At 42.9% G+C, this 22,142-nt stretch overlaps 1 protein-coding gene across 2 annotated transcripts in view; it reads right to left on the reverse strand.

The window, feature by feature from the left end:
* Positions 1-3,960: 3,960 nt before the first annotated feature.
* The window catches only part of Map3k20 (mitogen-activated protein kinase kinase kinase 20), a 158,924-nt gene continuing 140,742 nt past the window's right edge, over positions 3,961-22,142 (reverse strand). For both annotated transcript variants that reach the window (XM_021151301.3, XM_029474337.2), the window contains exons 17-20: positions 13,120-13,236; positions 11,244-11,318; positions 8,180-8,330; positions 3,961-5,353 (exon numbers count right to left, since the gene is read on the reverse strand). In XM_021151301.3, coding sequence (XP_021006960.1) covers positions 4,650-5,353; positions 8,180-8,330; positions 11,244-11,318; positions 13,120-13,236 — 1,047 coding nt within the window. In that variant the 3' untranslated portion in view covers positions 3,961-4,649. The remainder of the gene's footprint in view (positions 5,354-8,179; positions 8,331-11,243; positions 11,319-13,119; positions 13,237-22,142) is intronic.

Below are 22,142 nucleotides of genomic sequence, written 5' to 3' on the forward strand. Positions count from 1 at the left end.
ACTCCAGTCACCTCATAAGGCAGAAAAGGCAGGTAGATGGGAAGAGCTAGGCCCTGTCTTGTGCTCTCTTCTCCTCAGGCCAGCCAGGCTACAAGGTAGTTCTCCAATTCAACAATGGCAAGCGATTGTTCAAAGGCTCCTGAAGTGCAGTTTGTTATCTCAGAATTAAGTCATGCTGCATCCTGGACAAGTTCACACAACTAGATCATGATGCCTCCTGACAGCAGCTTCTGGAACCAGAGCTACAGAGCATACCACACCTGTACTAACTTGTCAAGGAGGAAGGATTCTTATAGAGATGGGTCCTGGAAAGCTTGTAAACTATCTCGGGACTCTGCATTGCAAGAGCTGCAGTGGAGTCGGAGCGCCTTGAGCTACTCTAGGATGTTTTGACCTTGGTATGTTGAACTACTGGATATTTTGACCACTCTCAGAAGACCCCAGGATATTTTGATTCTGTATTTATAGATAAACAATTAGACCAGCTATATAAGTATTGAGAAGTGATTCTTGGCAATACACAGAGTAAATTTTTTTTAGCTAATTAATTTTCTATGTATGTAACATTTACCATTTTTATATTAATCATGTATATGTGTGTGTGTATGTGCTGTGTGTGGTGTGTATGGTGTGTGTCTGTCTGACTATGTGTATTTGAGTGACAGCAAAACATCCATATGTATAAAATAAAAATAAATAAATCTTAAAAAGAAAAAACCAACAAGACCCAGTATGGTGGTTTGTATGTGTTTGGCTTAGAGAGTGGCACTATCTGGAGGTGTGGCCTTGTTGGAGTAGGTATGGCCTTGTTGGAGGAAGTGTGTCACTATGGGGGTGGGCTTTGAAACCCTCCCTCTAGCCATGTGACAGCCAGTCTTCCGTTTGACTTGTTGTAGAACTCTCAGCTCCTCCAACACCATCCCCTCCTGGATGCTGCCTTACTTCCTGCCATGATGATACTGGACTGAACCTCTGAAGCTGGAAGCCAGCCCCAATTAAATGTTGTCCTTTATAAGAGTTGCCTTGGTCCTGGTGTCTCTTCACAGCAATGGAAACCCTAACTAGGACACATGGTCTGAGTGTGGAGGTCAGAGGACAACATTTAAGTGTTAGTCCTCACCTTCCACCTTATTTTGAAGACAAGTCTCTCTTGTTTCTTTGCTTCCCTTTGTACTCTAGGCTGGCCAGCTCTCCAGCTTCTGGGCCACTCTCTGCTTCCCACTTCACCTAGGAACACCAAGTTGACAGTGCTGTCATAATTGGCTTTTGGTATGGGCTCTAGGGATCTAAATGCTGCTTCTTAAGCTTCAGCAGCAAGTGCCTTATCCACTGGGCCCTTCCTGTGGCTCTTTTCTAGTAAGTTCCCCCAAAGTGGTCTCTCCTATGGGCTTAATATATCATTTAAAGTTTACAAGGAATATTTTATATATCATAGAATTTCTTTTCATTCATAGTTCAGCTTCTATTTTGCCCAACCACAACTTGTTATCACTGTGAACTAGCTTTTGCAGGATGTTCCTAGCTTCTCTCAGAAGGGTCCCACACCTGTTCGAGCTTGCTCAGTGTCCCAGTCAGGGTTTCTATTCCTGCACAAACATCATGACCAAGAAGTAAGTTGGGGAGGAAAGGCTTTATTCACCTTACACTTCCACATTGCTGTTCATCACTAAAGGAAGTCAGGACTAAAACTCACACAGGACAGAAAGCAGGAACTGATGCAGAGGCCATGGCGGGATGTTACTTACTGGCTTGCTTCCCCTGGCTTGCTCAGCTTGCTCTCTTATAGACCCCAAGACTACCAGCCCAGAGATGGTCCCACCTACAAGGGGCCTTTCCCCCTTGATCACTAATTGAGAAAATGCCTTACAGCTGGATCTCATGGAGGCATTTCCTCAAGGGAGGCTCCTTTCTGTGATAACACACAAAGCCAGCCAGCACACTCAGGTAGTATCTATTGCAGAGAAAAGTCTCAGGAAGCGTAGGCACTGCCTTCGTACCGCTGCACTGGAGAAGGCCCAAGGAAGAGAGTTCCCAGGCACATTCCACTGATCTCGTTTCACTGTCAATCATTTTAAGTATATTGTAGTTTAATTTTTCTCTATAAAGCTATATTCATGGAAAAACCAGATGAAAGCAATTCTTAACAATTCCGCTCACTTGTGGGTGCATTCATGCACATATGTCCTGTGCCCTGCTAGTGAGCCACACTCTTCAGTCTTACCTAAAAATTTCCTCCTTTTCTCTCTGTCAGTCTTATCCCCATCCTCTTACAACTAATATACTTCCTGGAAATGTTTTACGTTGTCTTCTAGGGTTGAGAATTGAACCCAAAGCCTTATGTGTGCTAAGTAGATAACTAAACCGAGGCTACTATGTTTTTAATTTCTGTTTTGGTATTTGGCTATTTTGCTGGAGCATGTCTTGTTAAAACCTTACAAATGTCTGATGACTAAGTATTGGAGAGAGAGAGAGAGAGAGAGAGAGAGAGAGAGAGAGAGAGAGAGAGAGAGAGAGAGAGAGAAAAGAAACAAGCAAAAAAGCACGGCCAATTCTTATTACTTCTTTACAACCCAAAACCAGACTGCAGCTGTTCTTGTTTTGATTTTGACTGGAAGCATCAATGCTGACAAGTACTTTTCCACGAGACTTTACAAAGTGGTCAGTTTTGTGGGCTGTTGCAGCAACTTTTTTAGTGACCAATCACTATACAAAAGAAGGCTGAGACCACGGGCAGTCAGTCGCTTGAATGCCAGTTTGGATTATCTAACTCAGGAATCCACAAAAGCAAGATGGTGGCCAGAATCACGACACAACATTCATCTGCACAACACCTTTCAACCTGAAGCCATGCCTCTGTTGTTCTGGCTCACACCGTCCTCTGTATTCCCTTCGGAGTGACTGATTCAAAACTGTCATTTATCCAAACATTCTCAAAGAACGTGCTGCCTATTTGGAAACAGCATAGCAAGACAGCAAACTTTGCACAGACCTTTCTGCTTGTTTGCTATTGTTTAACATGGAAGAAAAGCCAAAGGGAAGGGGGATGCCTGGAAACAGATTCCAGTGGGGAAGACAAAGGCCTAGGAGCTTTCTAAGTTGGTCAGCCATGATGAAAATGGGTACCTCATACCCACCAAACTCATCTTGATTTACATCCCCATTGCTTTGCTTGTTAATAAGTGCAAATGGTAAATAAAATCAAGTTGTCGAGCCAACATTTAGGCCATGACAAGTTTCCCTTGTAAAGGAAGTCATTTCCTACCATCTTGACTTTTAAGGCTACAAAAATCCTTGATGATCCCAGCAGACCCCGAGTATTGCATTGGGGCATGCATGCATACAGTGAAGCCTTCTTTCTATAATATAGAAAGATAATTTAACCACATGAATTCAACACCCAGGAATCATGTGATTTCCTATAGAGCATTGAGAATCCTGCACAGATCAAAGGGCACATAGTATTTAGTATTAGTGGATGCAGGATCTCAGCATACTGAGAGTAATGTGTGATGTGTAATATCTGTCTGATGTGTAACAGGTTTGTTGCCACCTGACTCTCTGACTTGCAAAATAGGAAGTATTTCACAATGCTTCATATCCTTGCGTGCCATGAGCTTCCTGCTCTAGACTACAAGCAGCCCCCTCTTCTCTCCCAGCTGCAGCACACCGACTTGCTGGTATTTACTGCCTTGCTCTAACAAGGCTAATGGTAATTTAATTTCTCCCGCTTTTAGCTTGAGATGGTGCTACCCTGCTCCATCTGTTTTCTTTTAGAGTTCTGACATCCCAAGGATGCCGTGTGGACTGTCTCCCCACCCACCTCTCTGCTCTCTCTGTTGTGATGGTGGAAAGCATCCTGGGGGCTCAGAAAAGGAACCAGCCACAAACCTCCAGGCCATTTAGATCTTTTGTCTGTTGAACCTTAATGAATGAAATAGTTACCATACAATCAACATTAACTTCAATAATCTTTTTTTTTTATTACCTAAAAATGACAAGCCAAATCAGTTCAATTCTGACCATGGCAGAAAACACAAATATTTCACTAAAATAAATACTAACACAGTGGAGATGAGTGAGGCACTTGCCTTGGGCACAACATTTAGGGAGGCATTTTTTAAAAGTCCCTCAGCAATCAAGATAAATGGTATTTCATCCCAGTAGGTAAAAAAACCAAAAAAACCCCAAAAACCAAAAACCAATTTTTTTTTTTTCAAAAACCAAATTTTAACTCAAGGATCATCCACAGTGCTTTGCAGAGCCATCTTGGAACCTTAGATGAAAGAGAAAATAAGACGAATCCTGTTTTGTCCAGAAATATGATTTTTCTGTGATTCTCACTAGCTTTATCCTGGCCCCAAGCCTGCTCAAATGTTCCCACCAGGGAATGTCATAGCCCTCCCCACTTCAATAGTAATTCAGGGGACAAAACATTGGCAGTTATTGTCAAGTTTAATTGCCACCTCTAGTTGACTGACTAACAGCCATAATTGAGGCCCTGCTTTGGTTGTCCTTTCAGTTAAAAGGTGTTTCCCAAGCCCAGAACTAGTCTTTTTTGGTCCCCAGAACCTCAAGATACCTTATTACCAAAAATCCATTGCACAAACCACTACATAACCCGCTTGGAAAAGCGCATTTGGTTCAATCCCTCAAAAGTTCCGCCGCCCACGGTAGTTGCCTCGGGTTCTCTCCTTGCTAGTCTTGGCCGAAAGTTGCCTGTGTGTCTTCTTCCGATATTCCACTTTAGTCCAGCCCCCTTCGCTCACCCTGCTCTCCTCTTCCCCTGCTTTGGAGGCAGTCTCAGGGTGCAGAGGCATCCCGGGGATGGTCCTGGGCACACGGCGGTCATGGTCATTTGGGCTCCTCTTGAAGTCAGGGGACTGATGAGTGTTCAGCGCAGACTGGGGTAGCCTGTAGAACTTTCCAGATCTTTCTCTTGAAGGTGTGGAATGCTGACTTTTCCCACCATATCTTCCTTTCGGGGAAGAATTGAGGGATACACTACCACGATAGTACTTGTTTCTGCTTCGGTCTGAGTAGCGGCCCCTCTCGGAGGAGCTGTCATTGAGGCTGGAGAAGCCGCTGTCCCTGGAGCTGAGGTTCAGGGAGGAGAAGTTTTTGGTCAGCCCATACTGCGTGGGGGAGGAGCTCCGGGAAGGGTTGATGCTTGGTATAATCTGCTGGTACTTCACCGGAGTCTGGGTCCTCCTCACCGCAGCAGCATAGGAATCCTGGTTGGCAAAGTAAGGAAAGAAAGGAGACCCCAAGATAGGGTTGCTTTGGGAACGCTGTAGAGAAGTGTGGGATGCAATCTGCCGCATGCGCAGAGTGTCTAACCATTGGCAGTCCGCACCTGCAGGGGAAAATGGAAATGAGCATCTTTCATGCCACAAAGCTGCATGCCTAATTCATAAGCCTGGCTCAGGCAATCAATCTCAAGGCTGCTTGGGGGCGTGCCAAGCATTGCCATTCATGGAAGTTCTAGGTAGGTACACGGGGACCTTTTTCTTTACTACCACGAACCCCTAGTGGGAAAGGTACATTGTCATTAAGGATGTAATATGGTTAGCATTTTTTTTTCTATTTTTGCAGCCATGGTCTGTCTGTATTAGAAACTTCACATACATGGAACAGTATAGTATCACAGCATTATCTTTCTAAACTGCTAATTCCATACAGTTTTAGCTTCTACCAAGAGGCCTGAGTTTGAAGTCCTGTTTGATGTGTGCCAAGGGAAACAGCCTCTTCTGGCCCATGACAGATATGCTGACGCCAGCAAAGGACTCTCCTGCCCAAAGCAGAATTGGTGTGGGGTAGTCTGTTGGATTTCCAGAAGGCTTTTCTCCTAAATATGAGGACAGATCAGGACTGATGCCTGGTGACTTCAGGGCATCGCTGTGTTTACAGGGTAGCCAGACACCACAGCAAAGCCGTGGGCGGAGCCAGTACAGTGTGTATGGCAGTGAGGGAAGGAAGAGGCCATCTCTTAAGATACCATAGTCAAACGTATTTGTCGTACTGTATCCAGAACCTTGGCCACCTTTAGACTTCTAGTAATGGAACACAATATATTTTATTCATTTAAATCAGTGTTTGCGGGACTTTGGAGGGTTTCTTAAAATGCCGACTGCTGGAGATGGGCCAGAGAATATGCATGTCTGACAAGTCCACAGAGGATCCTGCAGGACCAAACTTTGAGGCCCACTGAGGTAAACCAGGCGGAATCGGGGTTTTCTGCTACCTGTAGGTGACAAGGGATGTGCCTGATCTAACAGGTGAGCCTGAGTCTTCATATCACATTGGAACGGTGAGTGAAAGGCGGTGAGAAAGGGCAGAAGGGAGGCGCCAAGCTAAAAACTAGAGGAAGACAGGAGCTCTCCAGAGAGAAACTGTTGGGAGCAATCCTAGAAGGTGGAGGGTAGGGTGCTGATTTTCCCCGTATACACTCTTAAGGAAAGATTAAGTTACTGTTTCCTAAGAGATGATGCTTAGGAGATGTAAGGGACACCAATTTGGGGTCTGGGCAGTGTCCTGGGGAAGAACCATGGTCACAATGTAGGTGACCTTAAGACCTTCCCCCAACCCCACCTTGTTTTCTGCCATTCACCACCATCCATCACATCTGATGATACAGTCCACTGACTATGGGGGTGTGTGTAGAGAAACTAGCCCAGTAAGTGTTACCAGAGGGAATCTGGAACTCAGACTGATTTAAGAACAACAACAACAACAACAACAACAACAAAAATGTTTGTTTGGTGACTCTCAACATGGTAGGAATTGAACTATGTAAAACTTAGAAGCCATGGGCAGCCCTTGTGGAAATGGGGAAACTGGCCTCTCAGAAGAGACAATGCAGCAGAATCATAGAAGAATCCCACAGGCTTTACGGGGGCGGGGCTATAGGGGTTAACCAGGGTCATGACTATGAAAGCCCTATAGAAGTAAAATGTGCCCTGTAAACATCACTTATTATAAAGAAATCTTTTTTTTTTTTGTCTCCGAAACTCCTGTATAGCTTAGATGGCCTGGAACTTGAATGGTCCTCCTGCTTTAGCCCCCAGGGTGCTGAGATCACAGTTGTGAGCTAACACACCCAGCTAAAAGAAGAACTTGAAGGATTATGGCAGACATATTAGACAAGGCACACAGACTTAACCAACATAAAGGAGTTTAGAAATAGCCACACGAAATCCTAAGCCTAGTCATGGTGGTCACGGTGTTCCCTGATGGTTATCTGCAAAAGGGAGCAAACCAACTGTTGACAAAGGTGAAGGCATGATGTCAAATAATTTGTTGATGGCTTTTGGATGTTCTTCAGGATTCTGGCTACCCTGGCTGGTGGTCATTTAAGAATGTTTGTTCTGCTTGGCATGTCAGACGTAACAGTGGCCAATGTAGGAGCCAGACTGCCATGACTCAGTGACACTTGAGGGCAGTAAGTTAGAGTCCCACTTTTGTCTCCGTGCCTGACAGACAGCCTTCTTGTCACTGTCACAGAAATACTTTTCTCTTGGGGGGAAAAGCAGTGCTGCTGAGAAAGCACGGGTTTCTGTGTGCTTAGTGTATACGGCTCACGGTTATGAGGGGACTGCATGCGGCTTTGTACAAATTCACCTTCAGCACAGCGGCGAGCGTGCCTCAGTCCTACAGTCCTAGAGTTTCTGAGCCCACAAGTAGGGAATCAGAACTTTTGCTTGAGTTCACCAGATAATGACCGATTTCATAGCCTGTCAGCCGGCCTTGAACGCTTTTCTACATTTTTTAAATTACTATCACCAGTATCCAGCATATGCGTTGGAGTTTTTTCTCTTTACTGTCTCTCTTCAATTTGTGTGTATGCGTGGTGTGTGTGTGTGTGTGTGTGTGTGTGTGTGTGTAGAACAGCTCATGCCATGATGTTTGCGTGATTAGAGGACAACATACAAGAGTCAGTTCTCACATACACCGAGCCATCACACCGAGCCTCTCCATCCTGTCCTGCCCACTCCACTCTCGTTTGTCCATCTTCTCCTCCCTCCCCCGACCCTTCCTCCATCATCAGCGACAGGCATCATCGCTGGTTCTCTGAGTTAGGCATCCAAGCCACCCTCTGCCTGGCACTCTCCTCTGTAATGGGAATGTCATAACTAACATCCTGGACTCAGGTGTGCGGGCTGAGTTAGGGACACTAACTTACTGGAGTCGGATCTGCTGCCAGGGTTGCCCTCTGAGCTGGAGAACAGAGTCTGAATGGCAAGCTGGACCGCCTTCACCTCATCCTGAGGCTTCATTCTGTTCCACTGTATGGAGTGCACGTGCTTAGTGAGTTTTGGTGTTCTGACATCACTCTGTTAAAAAAAAATCAAAACCCCATAATCATGCGTATATACATTTATAGAATGAGAAGGGGAAACACATGTTATTATGCCATTTGCCCAAATTAGTGAATTTGAATAAGAGGAACACTTCAACCCCCTTTCTCATAATGGACTCAGTATCCTTTCTTCTCCCTTCTCCCTCTCTTCTCTCATTCTATGCCCTTTTCTACTTATCAGATTATAATACTTAAAAATAGGGTTGTCGGGCTGGAGAGATGGCTCAGCAGTTAAGAACACTGAGTGCTCTTCAACAGGCTGTGAGTTTGATTCCCAGCAACTACATGGTGACTCACAACCATCTGTAATGGGATCTGATACCCTCCTCTGGTGTGTCAGCAATACCATACTCAAATAGATAAATAAATAAAGAAATCTTTTAAAAAATAGAGTTGTCTTCTCCCAGAATTTATAACATTTGATAGAGCTTAATTTACCTCATCGATAAGGAATGTCTTTCATATTTGAAAAAAAAAATACCTTATTGAATAAATGAACATTGACCACTGTTTTCCTTAAGAGCACCTTTGGTCAGTCCAAGGGTGCTAGATACACATAGGGAGGAGAATGGCGTAAGGCTGCTCCCGGGGGAGTGAAGGTGAGCAGGCGCACAGGGAGACAGGATAGAGAGAGAAGAAATCTGGTATCAAAAGAGGATACCGGACCAAGACAACAGTTCTTGTCCTGAAACTTTCCCCATCACCAGATACACCTACAGATTACAGTTTCTTTAGGGCACTGGGTGTAGCTCAGTGGGACACTGGCTTGGCCTGTAAGTGGCCTTGGGTCCCTACAAAAAGGGATCTCTAGGATTCAATACAGTAGGGTGTGGTATACACAACCTTTATCTCAGAACTCAAGAGGTCGAAGTAGGTGGATCACTGCCAGTTCAAGGCTGGCCCTGGGTCTAATAGCAAGTGGGAGACCAGCTAGGGCTACATAGAAAATATCTTGTTTCAAAAAAGGAGAGAATAAGAGGAAAGGAAGGAAGAAAGGAAGAAAAAGAAAAAGAACTCTTTAAAAACTAGAGAGTGAAAAAGTGGCTCATCATCATCATGGAGCCCATGAAGAGGAAGAGGAAGGAAAGAAGAAACTGAGGGAGGAAGGAGGTTGAAGAAGGGCAAGCAGCAGGCATGGTGTGTTTAATGAGTTGTCTGCAGTAGGCGAAGCAAAGCCGGAATCAGTTAAAGGTGGCTTTTCCTGGGCGGATGCAGGGAGGGACCGGTTAACAGGTATCAGGATTGCTGACACATGTATTGCCTTGCAGGCTGCTGGGGTGAGGTGTACAAGGTTTGGGCCTCTGATTCTAAAATGCTAGATTGTGATAGCTCAGGAAATCTCATTGGAGCAGCATGCAAAGCCCAGTCTGAGGGAACTTCCTGCAGTGTACTACAGTCACTGTGAGGCTCACAGGTCAGGGCTGGAGGCAGGAAAGAGACACTGTTCCCAGAGAGAAACAAGGGTTGTGAGCATATTAATTCTGTCAGAGTACCCAGAGCCCCGGGGGTAGTGGTGGGGGCTTTCTTCTCTCCTGCTAAATGGAGAAAACCATTATCCACCTTTCAGTATTTACCTGAGGCTTGTGAGACAGGGCAGGTGTACTTGGCTCTTAACTTGGCTTATGGTGAACCCTTGCTAAAACTGTTGAGAATGGATGGAAGGTGTGTGTGCCCTAGCAGTGGAAGATACATCCTTGTATCTTCACCCGTCCCCGGTCTCTGTGCTATGACTGTGCCCCTCCAGCCTGTGCCACCTGGGATTCCTACCTTGCTAGGGTTAGTGTTCCACCAACCACGGAGACCTTGTTGATTTTTTACAATGTTATTCGCATTAATGTTTGAATACAGAATTGAAGTATACTTTCAGAGAGATGTTTTTATAATGGTAACTATGAATTTTTTTAAAATGGTAAAAGACATGAAACTTTAAATCTTCTTTTTAAACAACATTTTAAGTGTAAGGTATTGGTGACTTATGTATCGTAGAAAGATCTTGTGCATTTTCACCACAGAATCAGTGTGTCTCTGAAGCTTAAAATGATTCCACAGACTTTCTGCTATGCTTACAGTGAGGCCTTACTGGCGTCCCCAGACCTGACTGTGCCCACCTGTCTGGCTTCATCATTGTGCTCTGTGTCCTAGAGACTTGCACTTGGTGTTCATACGGCAGTTCTCTGATCTTTGACTACACAATCTACCACCCCAAGGCGTTGTTTTTTTTTTTTTTTCTGTCGCTACCTGACATGATAGTGACTGGTTAGTTGTAACTGGGTTATTCTCTAACCAGTCAGCAGGGAATGCTAAATGTATTTAGGGTTTCTCTGTGTAATAGAGCCCTGGTTGTCCGGGATTCTCTTTGTGGACCAGGCTGGCCTCGAACTCACAGAGATTTGTCTGTCTCTGCCCCTGTGGGCTGGGATTAAAGACATGCACCACTATACTTAGCTAAGCATGTACATTTTTAATAGCATGTTTTTACATCTTTTTCAAGTAGAAATTTATGGAATCTTTTGATTTGGCCATAACAAAGGCTCCCGAGGTAGTGGTAGAGGTATGTGGTATGGTATTTTGAACACGCACTCGTCTCCTCTCCTAAACTCCTATTTCCAAGTGAGTGCTACTCACTTTTTACATTAGGTTGGGCATACACAATACTCAATCAATATCTAAGGACAGTATAGACTAGGCATCACCCTAAATTCTATTGTGCTCTCTTTCCTTCTTCACATTTTGCTAGAGAAATTGTGTTCATCTTCGAACATGCATGCTGGTATGTAATGTCTTTTCCAGGAAATCCACGTACTAACCTGTGAGTAATTACGGAGACCCGACCAATCCCTGCTCACGAACAGGGGCTGAAACTCTCATCCTGTTTTCAGGAGCTTACCTCATATGTGACCGTGCACTCCACAGTCTGATCCTCCGCTATTCCCACGATCCACTTCTCCATTACAAATGGTGGCTGAAACACGGAAGTTAGGACGGCTTAGTATCAGAGCACAGCCTTGTGCTGCCTCGTGTGGTTGAGGCCAGTTAGTTGTGCCATAAGCAATTTTCAGACAGGGACAGAATATCAGATGACCATAAAACATTGTTGGCTTATAACATATGTGTATATTGGGGCTTTGTTTTATATATATATGTATATATATATATATATACATATATATATATACATTTTTGTATATATATGCATATATATACTTGTTTTTGCAAAAATAATCTTTGGATGGCTGAATTGTGTGCATGTCCTACTGAGGGGAGACAGTAGTCCCGATCTCCCACGGTCTTCTATGTTTCTGTGAGCGAGGGTCTGGCTGTGTAGTCCTGGCTTAGAACTGGTCGATGATCCTCCTGCCTCAGCCTCCCAAGTATTAGTATCACAGATGTACCACCATGAAGGTTCTCAATCCTGTCTGGGGTGACACATGACATGCCATTCAATCCTATCGGCAAGTTATTAATTCATGCTGTTTGAAGCTGTAGCCCAAAGCTTTCTCAATATTAAGATAAAAGCCATGATAATATGAGAGGCCCTTTTAGTGTCTTCCTAGAGGGTGAGCAGTGACTAGTGTAGAGGATTTGATAATCACTCAGCTTTCCAGTCTGTCAGGCTATCATGCCAAGAGGCTTGTACCAATAAAGACATTGTGGTCCTTTCTAGTTCCCCAGACATCAAAACATAGTGTGTCCCCACAAAGTAAGGAAACATTAAACCAAACCATAGTCTCCCAGGGTAAGGAATGCCATGGAAGTGAATTCCAGTTATATAGAGGCTCCAACACAAATACCAAACCAGCCTTTCAATGAATCTGCTTGATTACAAGGACTTGGTCATTCAGCCATCTTATGTCTATGTGGAGAACACACAAGTTAAATGCCATGGCTCTGTTGACTCATTCTGTTTCCTACTTGTGTCTGCGCTCTGACTCTTTCCAAAAAGCTCCATTTTCTTCACTAAAACTCAACACACAGTTAAGTTACTCATGTACCAGGGTTGATGATAACTTGAGGTCAGGATGACCAGCCGTACTGTGCTTTGTCTGAAGCACTAGGTCTTCTACCATGGGTTTTGTTTTTTTTTTTTCCTAGTACAGTTAGGGAAAACAACTGATTTTTTTTTCCCCATTCTGAGGATCAAGTTAAGCATTTTCTATCAGATTTTCTTCAGGGTTTCTATTGACTCTGTATTACTACCAGGCTCTCCAATCACTGTAGAAATCTTCAGTGTGAATTTACAGAGGCTACAAAGTAGTAACCTGTCCCCCAAGTGGCCTTATCTCAATCCTTCTGACACTGAATAGCTCAGACTGGGGGTGCGGCTTAGGGGTAGAACACTGTCCAGCGCACAGGCCCTGCACTCATCACCAGCAGTGAAGAGCAAAAATGAAGTATTCATCATCACAAGTTTATTCAAAGTTTAAGTCAATGCAGTTTCAAGTAAATATTTTCATTGATAACATTTTTTTTTTACTTTAATAAATGATAGAGTAAGTATGAGGAGATGTAGGATTAAAAAGAATCTTAAATGATACTTTTTTTTTTGTTTGCAGTGCTTTTTATTTCACACAGCATAAGTGGAATTTTAACAAAAAAATTATCCTCTCAATCTGCTAAATAAAATGTGCCTTTCAACAGGCAGCTTGAGACCGAGCTGATGTGAGCATCCAGGAGCACAAAAGCCCACTGCTGCGGTATTCTAATGTCTTTGTTTGATATCTGTGAATTCAGAAGAAGCTTTTAAGCTGTAAATAGAACCTTACCTTTGTCATCTTTAAAATCTCTGCATCAGGGAGGCTAGTGTTGAAAGTCACATCTTTTATGTAGGTGATTGCAACTTCGTCCCCATCCATCTCCATATACATTTTCCATTTGCAATCCTGGAATTAAAAGCAGAATCACAGCACTGAGAGAGCGAACCGATTTTTTTTTTTCCATTTCAGTGTTTTATAACACAAAAAGCATTCTAAATGAAGTCATGTGGGAGTGCCTTATTTTTCCTTTTCTGAAAGAATACATGAAATTAGATCCCTTTTTATATCTAATAAACCCCACTCAGTGCAGCCTTAGGGTGGAACTGTTTGCAACAGATCCATTTAATGTGCATACATATTAAACACCATAAGGATATTTCATCATTGGCACAAAAAGAGTCATATTTCTCCATTTCCTATTCTTTTAAGCAATTAGTGTTCTTGATCTACCTACTGGCATTTTCCCAGAACTAGCGGTGCCATGGGTTAAAGATGAAGCCTGCTGTCTTCTTTACAAGGAGGAGAGCATCACTGCAGATGTGATGACAACTGACAGCTGAGCAGCTATGAAAGGCAAAGGAATCCTGAAGAGCTGGGCAGTTATGGAAGGCATGGGCAACCTGGAAAGTTGGGCCAGCTTCTACTGACTGTTCCCATGTATGAATATGAGTCTAGTTTTGCTAGGGCCTTCAATGTTTCATGAAAGCTAGAAATTTAGATTCTTTTGTAAAACCCACTTAAATTTTAATACTGGTATATTAAATCCACAGCAATACTACTACATAGTTCTGTATATTATTGATCACTGGGGGAATGCTAATTCAAACCACAGGGAGTTATTATACACCAGCAGAGTGCCTGAGGCTGATAGCATCAAATGTTGGTTAGAATTTGAAGCTACTGGAACTCCCATGCTCTGTTGCAGAAATACAAATGGTATAATTACTTCAAAAAACCTTTAGCAATTTTTTTTACAGAACTAAAACATACACCCATGACTAAGAAATTCTACTTGTATAAGCATTTAGACAGAAGAAATGGAAAAAAATTATTTGGGTATGTTTTTAGAAGCCTTAACTTAATAAAATGATAAATACTAATTTAAAAAAGGGAACAGAATTTCTATATGTTCACAGAACAGTCCAAAAGTTACTGATCCAGAAACACGTGTGCATCTGAAGATCAGCGAGAAAGAAGTATCAGGCAGAAAGAAAGAACTCACTAATGAGTGTGTTTTTCTGACACTCAATAATAATCTTCTGGAAAAAATTTCAGAAGATTGATTGCCTCTTTGATGGAAAGAATATGAGAGAACTTTCCTGAAGTGGTAGGGCTCTATTGACAGAGCTTAGGGTAACATGAGGGTATGTATGCACTTGTCAAAACCAGTGACTGTATACACAAGGTCTATACATTTCTTACTGACTCCTAGAGTATTGGCATGCTTAGGAAGAAGGATTCTGGTGTCTATAAACTACTTTGAAGTGTATTATGAAATAATTATTGCTTAGGTGGCTGGAGAGATAGATAGATGACAAAGAAAATAAGCAGAGTAAAATGTTAATGGTTAGATCAAAGTGGGCATATGGGGTTTGAATACAAAAAACACTGCTGTAGAAAGAATTTAGTAATAAAACATTACATACGTATACAATGGGGTACAGAGCTAAACAAAGACTTCTCAACTGAGGAATACTGAATGGCTGGGAAGCACCTGAAAAAATGTTCAACATCCTTAGTCATCAGGGAAATGCAAATCAAAACAACCCTGAGATTCCACCTCACACCAGTCAAAATGACTAAGATCAAAAATTCAGGTGACAGTAGATGCTGGCGAGGATGTGGAGAAAGAGGAATACTCCTCCATTGCTGGTGGGATTGCAAGCTTGTACAACCACTCTGGAAATCAGTCTGGTGGTGCCTCAGAAAATTGGACATAGTACTACCGGAGGATCCAGCAATACCTCTCCTGGGCATATATCCAGAAGATGTCCCAACTGGTAATAAGGACACATGCTCCACTATGTTCATAGCAGCCTTATTTATAATATCCAGAAGCTGGAAAGAACCCAGATGTTCCTCATCAGAGGAATAGATACAGAAAATGTGGTTCATTTACACAATGGAGTACTACTCAGCTATTAATGAATTTATGAAATTCTTGGGCAAATGGATGTATCTGGAGGATATCATCTTGAGTGAGGTAACCCAATCACAAAAGAACTCACTTGATATGCACTCACTGATAAATGGATATTAGCCCAGAAACTTAGAATACCCAAGATACAATTTGCAAAACACAAGAAAATCAAGAAGGAAGACCAATGTGTGGATACTTCATTCTTCCTTAGAATAGGGAACAAAATACCTATGGAAGGAGTAACAGAGACAAAGTTTGGAGCTAAGACAAAAGGATGGACCATCCAGAGACTACCCCACCCAGGGATCCATCCCATAATCGGCCACCAAACCCAGACACTATTGCATATGCCATCAAGATTTCGCTGAAAGGACCCTGATATAACTATCTCTTGTGAGGCTATGCCAGTGCCTGGCAAATACAGAAGTGGATGCTCATAGTCATCTATTGGATGGAACACAGGACCCCCAATGGAGGAGCTAGAGAAAGTTCCCAAGGAGCTGAAGGGGTCTGCAACCCGATAGGTGGAACAACAATATGAACTAACCAGTACCCCCAGAGCTCATGTCTCTAGCTGCATATGTAGCAGAAGATGGCCTAGTCGGCCATCATTGGGAAGAGAGGCCCCTTGGTTTTGCAAACTTTATATGCCTCAGTACAGGGGAATGCCAGGGCCAAGAAGTGGGAGTGGGTAGGGGAGCAGGGCGGGGGTGGGGGGTAACAGGGAAGTTTCAGGATAGCATTTGAAATGTGAATAAAGAAAATGTCTAATAAAAAAAAAAGAAGAGAAAAAATAAAAAAATAAAAAATAAATAAATTAAGTCGTTGCTATGGAGAAATGGAGGAAGGGGAGACGTAGAAGAGTGTGAGTTTACGGCTTCACCTCCTCACACTGACTTCTCATCTTTACTATTTTCCCCATCTAATCAATGCCAACGGATGTAATCTTTCTGAGTCTTACTGCGCCTTTATTTGATTCCGGTTTTAGAACCAAATCTCATTATGTAGCCCCGGTTGGCATTGCACTCACTATGTAGAACAGGCCGGCCTTGAACTTGTGGCAATTCTTGCCCCTGCGCCTGGAGTGCTGGTATTACAGGTGTATACCACGATGTTTAGCCCAACAAACATTATTATTATTATTACTACTATTATTATTATTTTCAAGAAAAGGATTCACGTATCGCAGGCTGACCTCAAACCCAGTGCTGGTAGCCATCACAATGACTGGTTTTATTAAACAGAAGGAATACATTTTTATCTTCTTTCACAAATGGAACTATAAAACTAATTTGGTCTTCTTCTGCTTCAACATATCCCAATACTGCCTTGCTAATAAGAGCCAGATGCCTGGAAGTATGGTGGCTATTAAATGTGATTGACAGCCAAAGCGCCTTATTTTGGTCAAGGTAATTGATGCACGGACAGATGAGGCAATTTGACAGAGATCACACAGGTAGCAAGTGGTGAGTTGAGTTTAGATTTGAATCAGCATAGGTTCTTATGATGCTGTGAAAAGCAGGTTTCCTGTGTTTGCTTTCCATCAGCATAATAAATATTCAGTATAATCAACTTATAAAGAGAGAAGGCTTATTTGGGCCCACAGAATTGGAGTTTCACGCTGCTAGTGAACATTTGGCCATTACCTTGGGGCCATTCATATTGGGAGCTATGGCATAGTGGAACCTGTTATGTCATGGCCAGGAAGTACAAGAGAGATTGGGACCCAAGAGTCCTCTTTGAGGGTATTCCTCTGACGACTTGAAATTCTCACACTACGCCAGCTCTATAAAGGTCCTACCTCCTCCCAATAGGTCTAAGATGAGGGTCGATCCTTGAGCTTTTCCTTGCTACAGGTTAACGAAGGATGCACAGTACCAGAAGTCTCCCTTTACAAAGAGCAACAGGGAGGCAACACCTGCAAACAGTCCAGATTCTCCCGTTGAATCCATATGTAAAGATCCAAGATACAGACTAAAATCCCATCTCCATGAGGTTCAACATAGCCAATTTTTTTCTTCCATTACAGCAACAGGTCATTGTTGGAGGTACCTACAGTACCACTGGGATCACTAGCTCCAGCCCAGCTGGCGTGTGCTACCCAAACCAGAAACAACAGCTTAGGTCTTGTCGAACATACAAAGGCAAGGCAGGTCCCGATTACCCTGGATTTTAATTTCAAAGCTTGGTTCTCATCCATGGTGACGTGCACATGGCTGCAAGAATTATCCTGATGTACTTCTGCAGAGAGCATCACCTACACCTGCTAACCTATGGGGGTGGGGGTGGGGGTAAGGCTGAGCTTAGCAAAAGGGCTGAGCATAGGGGCTGTTTCTGCTGGGATTTGGGGGGCAGCAAACATAATGCTTGAAACTGTCCGTTAACTAGCAGATGCACCACTCTGAAGTCTGCAGGAGACACATGACATTTTGTTGGGGGAAGAGGACAAGTTTTGCATTTGGAATGGGGAAAATAGAAGAATCCTACTGGCTGATTAGCCGCCGAGATAAACTGGACAGTTCTAGGAGCAAAGGCGGAGGAAGACAGAGTATCTCAACTAACTGTTCTGGGATTACCAATTGCGTGAAAGCATTTTATGAATTAAGATTATGAGCCAACTAGAACGGGAATTCTTGCCCTGTGGAGGTAAAATCCTGAACAACACTCAGTTAATGCTAAGTTAAGTATCTCTTTGTGAGAGCTTACTATTACATGCTTTTTGCTCACAGTTCCCTGGAGTTCCAAAATAGCTGAAATGACAGGACACACAGACATCCTTTTCTCTACATAAAAAGAGGGCGGGAAGAAGAAGTGGAAGAGAAGAGAATTAAGAGAATAGTTGAGATAGTGGTAGATTTCCCAAACAGGAGGAACAAAACTCCACATATTAAAAAGCACAAAATATATCAAACTGTAAAATTCTGGGAATTCAGAAGAATTCTGGGAATTCTTCCCCCCCCTTCCTCTTCTTTAATATCCAGTTTTTTCCCTACCAAATTAACTGGAGCCATCAACACCTCAGGATCCTTCAGTAGGAAAGTGACCCTCAAATGAGCTTTTCTAGATTAGTTTTACTGAAGAATATGGATTTTTTTTAAGGGCTTTCTCATTGAGGAACGATCTGCATGTAATAAAAGCACAGATCTTTTAACTGCACAGGTCACTGAGCTTGACTAGTGTCTATACCTGTGTAGCCAACCAAGCAGGCAAGACATCTATAGTCCTTCAGAAGCCCCTTCCCCAGGCAAGCCCTCTTCATAGCAATCAAAGGCTGCCCCTGTTCTCTTTCACTTCACACAGACTAAACTTCACGATGTCACGTGTATACGCCCAGCCTCAGGGTTTTGAGATCTATTTATGTTATCTAACCCCTATAGTCTTACTCTGTTCTAGAGAGCACGGTTCCCATTTTATGGATAAAGAAACTGAGGCTTAGATATCATACAGCCAGCCTCATGGGACTGGAATTCATGCCCTAGATACATCAAGTTCAGTCTTAGAGGCACTAGCTTCTCCAACCCCCACCTGCTCCTCTCTTCCCATAAATGGAGAAATATAAAAACCACCAACTGTGGGAGTACTTTAAAATATAAACTAGAGCGGTCAGAATAAACTTTCTGAAAAAGCAGAGCCGGGAGAGAAAGATGCAGCCATAGCAGCTGACTGGCTTTTGCGAAGCAATCCCGGATTAAAAACAAAACCCACAAAAATAATATTGGCCACAGCTGTATACAAAGCAGGGAGATGCTACTGATGGAGGTCTCTGAAGGCTCCTTTACATGTGTCACCATTATCCAGCTCAGCTGCCAGAACCTGCTGTGTCAAAGGCAGGCAAGTGGCGCGTCCTGCGGTAGCACCTGGGTTATTTACCATTAAGTATAACCCCGCCACGCTGTATTTTATTATGCCGTCTTTAGAAGGAAGAGAATACAAGTATGGCTAATTTGCTTCTCTTCTTTATCTATACGGTGTCGTGACCCATCACGGCTTTGTCCCACGAAATTGGTTTTTTCCAACCCAAAAGAAATCCACAAGAAAGTCTCCCTAAAAATTCCATTAATAACCTCCTTTCAGCGCGCATAGGTTGCAGGGTCTGGAACTAAGAATGTTTTAATCTCTTCAGCAAAACAATGTCTCATAATGATGTACAGGACTACTGCCGCCCTGATGAAGAATCATACATAATTCAGCACCTTTCCCTCTGGCACCACTGTGATAGCCTCATTAGCCGCGGCTCACAGTGTCTGTCAGATGGTGTCCATGCGAACGCAGGCATTATATTGTCTTTGAGATGTGCAGCTGCTTCCGTGACACTGCCAGTATATAAAAACATGACGCCAGTTTGTTTTATTTAGTGCTAAACCTTCCAGTTTGTAAAAACAAGGCTGACACAGAGCCTGACATGAGGCAGTGAAAATAATTAGCTCTCATTTTCTCAGCCTCCTATTTCCTTCTCCCTGCTGTGTTCTCTTTCCACTAAACCACCACATGTCAGTCGAAATGGGAGGCAATTAGTGGGCTCATTTCAGTCTCCACAACTGTGCTGAAAAGAAAGTATTTATGATGGCACAATGAGCAGCTGAAAGATTAAATAACATTTGCCTTTTGAAAAGAAAATGACTTCTAGCTAAATGGGCAATTTTTGATTATTCTCAAACAAGCTTAGAGTAGTTGGTTTTTAAAATACAAGAAAGGAAAATGAGTCATTTTTAGGTGAAAGAATCAAATAAAACTTGACACAGTAATGCAAATAACTGATGTTTTATTGCAAAATATGTAAATGTGTTATACCCTTAACAATGGCTGGTGTCTAAGGTCAGGGCAGACTGGTGCCAAGGAGACACCAGTGGAGATAAGGTTGTTATATCGCCTTTTGGGGGGTTGTTATTGGAGTTACGTATGAAAAGGGGCCGTAGGGATGATGGGAAGTGAGACACACCGAGCGAGACACACTTTCACAGGACACACTAGGCTCAAGTATCTAAGGTGGTTCAGATGTTAGTTAACAGCTTAGAAAGGGCTTTACAAATTTTGCATTTGAAATTGGAAGATAGTTATCTTGTAAAAAAAAGTGAATAATTAGTTTTGCTATTGATTTCCCATTAATTAAGAATATTCTGTGTCGGACTGGGTTCCTAAATGAATATAGACAGTGGCCTGGTTTACCTAAGTGCTCATCCGATCCTTTCAATACTGAGACATTTGCTGCCTCTAAACTTTTACTCAAGATTCTCAGGCTATAAAAGCAGCTACTTGTAAAGTTGTCCTCCTATCCCATGACTCTCTGGGTGGGGATGAGCAGTAGATTTATGAAAAAGCCCTGACTTGGGGGTGGAGATATGCACTGTTCACCATTTGAACCATTTTCAATCCAGATTCTAACATGCAGGATTGGGAGAGCTGTCGTGTGTCCTTGCGTTCCGGTGCTTTTAATTTTAATGTAACGAATGTGTCTGTTTCGGAGTTTGTTATTCTCAAAACCTGTAAGTGACCTTCTCAGTACAAAGCTTACAATGGTGCCCAGAAACTTCTAAAAGCAAAGACCTCTGTCCATATCCAAAACCGTGCCTCTGTCCATATCCAAAACTGCGCCTGCTGTCTAGGAATCGTCAACTAGAGTAACCTCAGAGGGTTTTCAGAAGGCAGGCACGAATTTAGATTTTCATTTCCCTGTCTCCAGAAGTCTATTTTCACTGCTCACAAATCTAAGTCCTGCCTTTTGATTCATACAATATGGTCAGCGTGAGACAATATAAGTCAGTGTTGATTCAGAAGTCAGGCGACCATGGCTTCATTAAAAGGCTAGAGCGGTCCCTGAGCTCTGGTATCCTGAAAACCAGCACTAACATGTCTGTATTAAGCCTGTGTTTGCTCACATGTGCGGCATACATCACTGTGGGCTATTTTTAAAGGGATACATATTCCCGAGGAAGACTAAGAATGACCCAATCGTGTGCTAGAGGCAGCTCTCCCAAGCAGATTGTTTTTTCTTTTTTAAATTTTTTTTAAAGGTAATTAATTTATTTTTATTTTATGTGCACTGGTGTTTTGTCTGAGTGTGTCTTTGTGAGGGTGTCAGATGCCCTGGAACTTTTTTTTTTTAAATTAGTTATTTTCTTCATTTACATTTCAAATGCTATCCCAAAAGTCCGCCATCCCTGGAACTTTAGTTACAGACAGAGTGAATTGTCATATGGATGTCAGAAATTGAACCCTGGTTCTCTGAAAAAAACAGCAAGTGTTTTTAACTGCTGAGTCATCTCTCTACACACTCCTACCCACACACATACACACACACACACACCAGATGAAATCTTTTCACAAAAAAATTCAGTGACCTCAGGCTGACAACTTGAAATCAGTTGTGGCAGAAATATTCACTCCACCAAAATCTGGAAATGCCACATGGTGTGTCTGTTTCCTCTGGTTGTTCGGTAATCCCTGGCACTTGGGCATGTACGAGTGGCTGTCAGTCCATCAGCAGGCACATCGCCCAGCTCAGCTCTGGCACTATAGGTGGCTACCCAACACTGGACAGGGCACTGCTCCACTCTGTAACTGGAAGTCAGCAGTGAGTTATACTACTGTAAACTGCATTTGCTTCTGTCCCGTTGGTTAAAACTCACATTTCTTTCTCTTTTTAAAAGATGACTTTATGGATGTATGGTTGACATGTCAAAGCTGGACATGCTGAAAGTGAATGGCTGGGTCAAACTGAAAGCTGTCACCACAGTCTGTGGCTACCAAGTCCCCTCCTGCTTTCTTCTTGTTAATTTTGTGATGCTAACATTTAACTTAGATTTCCCTTGCTTGTGAAATTTTAAGTCCCCAATCCAGTAGTGTTAGCGATAGATGCTGTGCTATGCTGTGGCTCTCTAGCATTTGCTCTCTT

Source organism: Mus caroli, unplaced genomic scaffold, assembly GCF_978045245.1.
Source record: "Mus caroli unplaced genomic scaffold, Mus_caroli_1 scaffold_2, whole genome shotgun sequence".
Lineage (NCBI taxonomy): Eukaryota > Metazoa > Chordata > Mammalia > Rodentia > Muridae > Mus > Mus caroli.